This window comes from Capricornis sumatraensis, chromosome 6 (genome assembly GCF_032405125.1).
Source record: "Capricornis sumatraensis isolate serow.1 chromosome 6, serow.2, whole genome shotgun sequence".
NCBI classification, from domain to species: domain Eukaryota; kingdom Metazoa; phylum Chordata; class Mammalia; order Artiodactyla; family Bovidae; genus Capricornis; species Capricornis sumatraensis.
Window position 1 is genome coordinate 70,521,280 of NC_091074.1, and position 8,568 is coordinate 70,529,847.

Genomic DNA, 8,568 nt, shown 5'->3' on the forward strand with positions numbered 1-8,568 from the left:
TGAGGATCATCCAAAAGATTTCTAGATGATAGTTTAAAATGATTTTGAGTGTGTCATGCCCGGATGCTTCTTTAGTAGAGATACTACAGATCCTCTCCAGAGAAGGCTACCTTCAATTCAGGCCTCCAGGGATTTCCACACAAAGAATGCCCCAAATAAGAGCTCACCATAAAACAAAATACACACACACACACACACACACACACACACACACACACACACACCACAGCAAAAAGGTGCCTTCAGCATGAGGCAACAGAATGAGATCAGTAAGGACTTCAGATATTGAATGTATCAAGATACAGAATATAAAATACAATAATTATTTTGAGTTAAATAAAAGAGGAAATTAGAAATATGGGTAAGGCACAAAAGACTATTAAAATGAGCAAGTAAATATGAACCAAGTAAAGAGAAACCAAATAAAAAGAGAACCAATAAAGCTTATGTATATTGGAAAAATAAATTGTTGATATTTCAAAATTATGAGTGGCTTTAGTGCCAAAGAAAATAACCAAAAATGTAACACAGAAAAACAAAGGACTAGAAATACAGGAAAGAGATGAAGAGAGGTGAAGGAAAAAGTAAGTCTGGCGTGCAGCTACATAGAGGACCCGAGGGAGAAGAGGAGACTTGGGTCAAGGTAATATGTGGAGAGAGAATGGGTGAAATAGAACTGCTGAAAGACGCAGTGTGGTTTATAAAGTGCTGGGAAGTCCTACAGTGTGAGTCCTTTGATCTTGCTTAATCCAGTATGTTTAATACCAGTTTGCCCACAGGACCCCTTTTGATGGAATAGCTATTACCGCACCGTAGACCAAGCCTTTCTCTTTGGGAAACTGCATTAAGCCTTTGTTGGAGAGATGGCCTCAGCAACTTGGCTCTGCTCAGTCCTCTCCCCTGGCCCCCACCCCCGATTCCTACAGAACTACGGGCCCAGATGAGAAGATTTGAGGAGCTTCTGCCCCAGGTGTGTTGGCTGGTGATGGAGAATTTCAAGGAGCACCATTGGAAAAAATGTTGCGCTTCCACCAAAGAGATCCAAGGACAGTTCCTGAATTACCAGGAAGAGCTGGAGAAAAGGAAGGTGGGGCCCCTGGGATCACCCTGGGAGTTCAGACATAGAGGCGGGGCATCAGCAGAACTGAGTCCCAGGGAAGGAGTTGGGCCAGGCCTGGGATTATTGGGTGGGGGTGAGAGACACTAGGCCCTGGAGAGATAAGAGCCGAGCCAACAGCTCCTTCATGGAAAGGGTTCGGCACATTCCTTGTTGGATATAACAGGTAGGTTGGCTGGTTCTGTGGGGCTGTGGACCTTGAGATCAACAATGATTGTCCACTTGGTCCTTGGAACCAGGGGACGTTCATGCTGTTGATTGTATTGGACTGAATCCCTGGTTGTTCCGGGGAAGATGCTCAGCTCTCCCACTTCCTAACCCTCGGAGCTGGCTCCAGCCATGCCTCAGTCTTGCATACCCTGCCACTCCTTTGCATATCCACAGCCCTTCACACACACACAGGTCAATGCACACATCATGGCTATAATTGGCAGAGGACATAGGCCAGTGACTTCTTAGTCCTCAAGACCAGGTCAAAAAACCCACTGATTTCTGGATTGTCTGAAGGATGAAAATGCCCAGAAGCTCCACCCAAATCTCGGACACCCTGCACAGCTCCAAGATCTGGAGTCTCTATGTCAAGTGGAAGAGCAGAGGCAGGGAGATTTGGACGCCTTGATTGTGGTAACCAAGGAGAAGCTGGAGGTCAGTAGTGCCTTCTACTCCGGTGTTTAGGTGCTGAGGGCTGCCCTGCCCTCCCAAGGTCACCCCAGCTGACAGCCCACCAACAGCACTGAGCCCAGCCCTATGCTGGCACCCTGGCCAAAGCAGGGCATGAAAGTGGGCAGGTTTTATAGGTGGAGACGGTCTTTATTGGCTGTGTCAACTTGCATTTTAAAATTTCTAAGTTAATTAATTAGTAATGAGATATTTTTTTTCTCCCAAGATCCTGACTGTCAAGTTTTCTTTCCTCTTTGGTAAATTGTCTGTGTGTGTCCCTTGGCCATTGCAGAATCATTTCCTATCTTCAAGTCACACTTAGGAGAAGCCTCCTGGAGAAAGACCAGATGCCTGTTAACTTGGACACAATTGACTCATGGCCCTGGTTTTGTCTCATGCATTGCTCTCCAAACCCATCTTCGGCCTGCCTTTGGAGGCAGGGTCCTCTCCTTATAGCACCATGCTCCCCGTGTTTCTTCCAGGAATCCACAAGGAAGTACGCCCGGTTTTTCATAGCCAGCTTGGCCACCTTCACCGAGAAGTTCCTGCTGCAGTTGGATGAGGTGGTCACCATTGATGATGTCCAGGTTGCAAGTATGCTCCCCACTGGCCTTTGTGCCTTGGCTCCAGGGGGTTGGTGACATAGGTGATGGATCTGGAGGAGTCTGCTTTCCCCCAACTCCACCAGTATGAAAATAGATACTCTATTGAGGGGACTGATGAATTTTTTTGTTTCTTTTTTTAAATTAAAATTATCTTTTTTAACTAAAAAACAAGTCCCCAATGAGTCAGATTACATATAACAAATGAAATCCTAATACTAAATATTTTCATAATCTTGGGGTAAGGACAACTTTCCTAAGTTTGAGAGCTAGAAGCTGTAAAGGAATGGTGTGTACATCCCTGTGGCCAAAACAAAAGTAAGGGAAAATGTCAAAAGATGGAAGGACAAACCACAAACTGGAAAAATATTTCTAGTAACGAATAGGTCAGAGAATGGCCTGATATTCCTGTGGTATGAAGAATTCTTAACAGGTCAAGTTTGTAAAAAGGACAAACACATACAATTCAAAAGGTCAATAAATGTTGAAAGATGCTTGACTTCACCAATGATGAAAAGTGCAAATATAAACATTGTTAAGGTATCATTTCTCACCAAGAGCCTGGCAAAGGTTTGAAATTCAGTGACACCCAGCACCACAGAGCCCCTCGGAAAAGTGTACCTCCACCCCTTCTCCTGGAGAACCCTCTGTCGGTGACTTCAAAGTCCTGAACGTGCGTGCTTTGACCTAGCCATTCTAACCATGAGAACTTATCTGGCAGACATACTTGCATACTTTTCCAAAGATATATTTTCAAGCATATTCTTCACAGCAATGCTTGAAATTGCAAAGAATTGGAAACAGTGTTAATATCCGTGTATAAAGGATTGGATAAATTATGGTCCAGATATAGGAGAGAATTCTGTGCAACTGTTCAGGTGGGTGTGGTAGGTCTCTATGTGCCAGCTGGAAACACCTGAAGGAATACTGTCACAGGAAAAAGCAAGGTGACAATTATACTTACCTGTAATACCACTTTAAAAAACACATAGGTGACATAAACGTGCACCCTCACTTGTATATAAATGAATCTGTGTGAGAGAGAAACAGAGGCAAGGAGGGACAAAATGAGAATAGCAGAGCCTGAGAAACAGGTACCCGACTGTTGATGACCACCTCTGGTGAGTGGGATTGTGAGAGATTTCTAAAGTCTTTTTCCCCATTAGATGATGTTTAAATTTTATATACTGTGTGAATTGCTTTTATAACTATGCAAAGACTCAAATCATATATTAAATATTGTCCATTTTTCTCTCCTCTATTAAGTAATTAAAATATATTATTTCTATGTTTTAAGTTTGGATTGCAAAGACAATGAATATTTTTATAGTAAAATAAGAAATTCAATGTGAATTAAAAAGAAAGAGAACATGGTCCTTCCTCCCAGAAATAGGTGCTGGTAACTTTGGCTGTCCTCCTCCTGGTCATTTCCCTTTGGTCACAGGCCTGTGTGTATGTCAGTGGGGAGATGGGAGGGTGGATCACAGGTGTGTGCTCCTTTGTAGCCTAATTTCCCCCTGGGCAGATGCTGGCCAAGCCAGTCACCGTCTGCGTGAGCACTTCCAGGTGCTGTGCGTCCTATTTTATTAGGTAGTCCCCTGCTGGTGCGTACGGGCCATGTCTAGCTTTTCACTCCTCTAATCGTGCTGGAAGGAACATCTGCCTCAATATTTCCCTATTTGGGGGCAACAACTTCCTAGAAGTGGATTTTCTAGGTCAAAATGTATATGCATACTGGGGTGTTGGTCACTATCTAGTAGTGGAGGTCTCTTTGGCGAGTGTGAGCCTGGTTTGGGAAAGTGGAGCCTGCAGAGATACTGGGGTTCAGACTAGAGAAGGAACAAGCAGTGGAGCCGACAGGGAGGCAGCCTCGGCACCTTGGAGGGAACCCCTGGGCCAGGAAGGCCCCCTGCGTCAGGCCCATGGGGTCCTCACCTGCTCTGTAACTAGGGCTTCTGAGCCCAGTGGCCTGGCCCTGCCATGCCTGCAGACCAGGGTGCAGAGAGCTGCTCTGGCCTGCTGGTCTCACACCAGGAACAGAGAGCCCCTTTCTCTCCATGTCAAATGGCAGGTCAGTGAGTCAGACGTGAGACAGACAACCTTGAATGTGTTCATTCCAGGAGAAATTCTTAGTTCAGGACCCCTTTGAGCTAGTATAAGCCAAAGAAGTCTCCAAAGAGCATATTCAGGAGCTCATAGAAGCTGCGAGAAAGAGCATTTTGGAGCTGGGATGCACACCCAAACCACACCTCACATATTCCAGCTTTAACCCTCCTGCCTGAGACTCAATATGAGTTACACAATAAGTGTGGAAGAGGGGAACAAGTTTTCATTTCTGTAAATGTAAGGTCGGGGGTCCCCTTTATATCAGGCTGTGGGTGAGGCCCCCATCAGTAACCCATCTCTTGCTTGCCAGAGATGGAGCCCCCCAAACAGAAAACCTCAATCCTAATACGGAGGAAACTCACCGGGCTGTCCCTGGAGGAAGAGAGTGAGAAGCCCCTGATTGAACGGGGGAGCAGGTGAGAGCTGAGAGCAGGGGTGAATACCACACATGGCTGTGTTTACTGGGGGGTGGTGTGGTGGAATGGTGAGGGGCATGAGCTCTGAAGTCAGACAGACCTGATAACTTTGGAAAGGCTTTGTGTCCTAAGCCTCAGTTTCCCCATCTGTGAAATGGGCATGGCAGCCTCCCTTACATGATATTATGAAGAGAAAGCTCGATGAAATTGTGCTTGAAGTGCCCGTGGCACCTACTAAGAGCTCAGCAGCTGTTTGTTTGTGTGATAAGGACCCATGAAGGGACCCCCCAATAAAGAGAGGCCTGTCCTAGTGTGGGGTACCTTCTCAGATTGTTGGCAGTACTGGGACTCACTACAGCTGTCTGTCATGTATGACAAGAGCTATAGAAGTGCTTGTCCCTTGTACCCCAGGAATGTGACTCTGGAAGAAGTAAGGCAGTGATTTACCCAGCTAAATTGTCAGCAGTGGTTTTTTATCATGGTAGGAAAAGCAAGCCAGGAACTGGTGACTGGCATCTGGCTGGGCGAGTGATAAGGAAACCGAGATCCAGAAAAGGGAAACCCCTAGAGGCGTGGGATTTCCCTTCCCCATGCAGAACCCAGCTGTCTGTACACATGGATATAAGCTGTATGAAAATGCCAAAAAGAACTTGAAGAAGCTTAATCTTAAATGCTCAGTAGAGTTTTTCTTTTAATTAAGGGATTTAAAGCATGTTATTTTTTTTTTAAAGAAGTGTTAACCATTTCCACCAGAGATGGAGGGTGCACAGTAAATGATGAAGCTAAGCCTGCAGGACTTTTCATGCATGTTTATTTGTAGAAAGTGGCCAGGAATCAAACCTACTGAAGTCACCATCCAAAACAAGATTCTCCTCCGGAAAACACCATGTATCACAACCGCCAAAACAACACTGGGCCACCTGGCATCCGTGGAAGCCCGAGATGCTGTCTACCTGGTGAGCGAAGAGGCGAGGTGGAGGGGGTGACCCCAGGGAGCACAAGCAGCTTGGTGTGCTGCCTTGGGAAGGAGGGAGGGAGCTTGTCATCACCAGGTGCCCTGGCGTCTGGTCAGATGGAGCACGTGACCCACATCAGAGTAACCCAGGGCACAGCACTGGTGACAGCCAACATTCCCAGGCACTGGGACATGGGCCACAGCTCCTGTCCAGTTCCAGCAATAGCTCAGGTCTCATGGCGTGAGCCCCAGTGCCACAGGAGCCCAGACTGGAGGGCAGAGGAAGGCTCTCCAGCGAACAGTCGAGACAGTGCAAGGGGACAGAGTAGTCAGAGGCTCGGAGGCCATGGGAGCAGTGAGTGATGATGGGTGGGATAGGTACTGAGCAGATGCTGCATCTTCTGTTCTCAACACAAGGCTTCCACTGGATCCTTGTCGCAAGCCCATGAGGAAGGTAGAATGGTCCCCACGTTACTGCAGAAGACACCGAGTCATAAAGTGTGTCCCCTTTATGCCACCAAGAGTGACAGCCAGGACTAGACCCAGGCCCGTTAGACCCGTGGGGCTGCCCAAAGAGGAAGTTGCACCTGAGGCTACCTGCAGGACCTCGCAGCTCCAAGGATGTCTGGACCTACGGTTCTGGTACCCCAGAGAGAAACCTTGTACTGCCCAGAGATATACTGTCCCTGGTATTTGGAGACCCCTTCGTGCCTAGGCAGGCCCTTCCCCAGCCACCAAGCTAAGCCCCAGGCAGTGGGCACAATTCCCCTGCCGAGTTCAGTGAGGACTTAAGGCCTAGTGGGCTCAGCCTCTCGAGGAAGCCAGGACCCCTGAGCTTCAAGGAGACTAGTGTGGTGTCAGGAAGGAGGGCAGAGTCCAGAATCAGGGGGACCAGGAGCCTAGTCACGCTCAGTCTCTTCTCAGTTAAATAACCTCAGGCGAGGCTGTGAGCCTCAGTTTTCCCATCCATAAAATATGGAAAACAGCGAGGCCTGCCTGAGCTTTATTGGACAGAGTACATGAGAAATGACTTGTGGAACTCTTGCCAGTGCCTGGAATGGGTTGCAAGCCACCCACCAGTGGGTTACAGCATCCCTCTAGAGCACAGAGTGTCCTCTAGGAGACACAGTCCAGAAGTCCTTCCTCATGCAGCCTCTTCCTGCTGCTTCCTCCCAGAAATATTTAGCATCATTTGAAGAGGAGCTGAAGAAGGTCCAGGAGCACACTGCACTGCAGGTGAAAGAGGCTCAGCGCTGGAAGGACAGCTGGGAACATTCCGTGCACATCATCCAGGGCCTGTACTTGTGACACTCTCAACCCTTCTTAAATAAATGGCTTATTTTGTGTAGATTCCTTCACCCCTCTACCCACCCTTCCATCCATCCGTCTCTGCCCAGTGCTGTAGCCTCACAGTGACGAGGATATGGCATGCTTCCTGCCCACATGGAGATTACTTCCAGTGAGGCAGACAGAGGTGAAAGGGGGTGTTCCATCTGGTCAGCTAGGATGGTGGATAACAGGGATGGCTAACTTAAATAGAGACTCATAGTTCAGGGGAGATAACTTCCACAAGGCATGATGGGCACTTCATCTTGGAAAATGAAATAATTAAAACTTATAGGAAAGACTATATTGCACATTTAACAAAATGCGAGTTTTCATTGCAACTGTGCACTGATTCCTAGGCACAACAAAGACTTCATCCGGTGTTGACTGGGTATCTGGTTATTTGCATGACCAATGATAACCTTTTGGCAGAAATCTTCTAGGCCTCCTTAACTTGACTAATGGTCTCTTTAGTCCTGTGACATTCAGATCACTGTCTTTGGAAGCTTGCTTCCCACCACCTTCCTTGTCTCCTTTCTCTTCCTCGATCGCCCCACAGCCTCACTATGACCAGTGGCAGTTGTCAGCAGCTGTCTGCGCCTTGTGGGCAGGCGGCTCATGGTCCTTCCTCCACTTCCTGAGCTCCTGCTGTGCCGGTATGGTTTGTAGGCTTCAGTTCGCAGTTCCATGCGCTTTGTCTTGACTTGATGAGGTAAGCGTAGCCTGCATTTTACAGTTGTGGAGACTCAAGTCCAGAAGGTCAAAGCCAAGGACTTGGAGGCACATTGTTTTGGGGATGATTCCAAGAAGCATGAGTGAGGACATGGGAAAAAGGAACCTGAAAGCAGAAAAGTCACTGGAAGGGGCTTTCAGGAGTGGCCCCTGCTGTGGGTGACCAGGCTCTGTATCACTGGGAAACACCCTCCCACCTGATCGGACTCTGTCCATGTGGGTAGAGAGTTACCTGGGTATCAGCGCCACCTTCGTGCCAGCTTGCAGGACAGGAATCTCCTGTGATACCAGAAAGAGTCCTCAGGCAGAGGAGTCCTGAGTTATATTGGCTGGAGCGAGCTCCCCAGCTGCAGGTGGACTCAGGTAAGCCAAGGTTATGTGAGCGCAGCATCACCACCTCCCATTTTCCAAGCCTGAAGCCAGGCCCCTATGTACCACTCTGCCATGGCACCCTGTCTCCTCAAAGTAGCAAATGATGTCTGCACAGCCCCTTCCAGCCTGTGGCATGCTCTGCAGGTGCCATGCTCTAATTCAGTCCTACTGTGGACAGGGTGGCAGTCACCATGTAACCCCTCGTTTGTAAATAAAGAGGCTGAAACTTGAAAAGAAGAAGATATCTCCAGTGTTCCAGCTTGGCTCTGGCTGTCCCTGAAA

General features: G+C 47.9%; 1 protein-coding gene across 1 annotated transcript in view; it reads left to right on the top strand.

Moving 5' to 3' along the window:
* CCDC180 (coiled-coil domain containing 180) overlaps positions 1-7,164 on the top strand; it is a 55,365-nt gene extending 48,201 nt beyond the window's left edge. Inside the window, 6 exon segments of the mRNA XM_068974576.1 lie at positions 927-1,087; positions 1,625-1,762; positions 2,260-2,371; positions 4,796-4,901; positions 5,722-5,857; positions 7,033-7,164. Coding sequence (XP_068830677.1) covers positions 927-1,087; positions 1,625-1,762; positions 2,260-2,371; positions 4,796-4,901; positions 5,722-5,857; positions 7,033-7,164 — 785 coding nt within the window.
* The last annotated feature ends 1,404 nt before the right edge of the window (positions 7,165-8,568 follow it).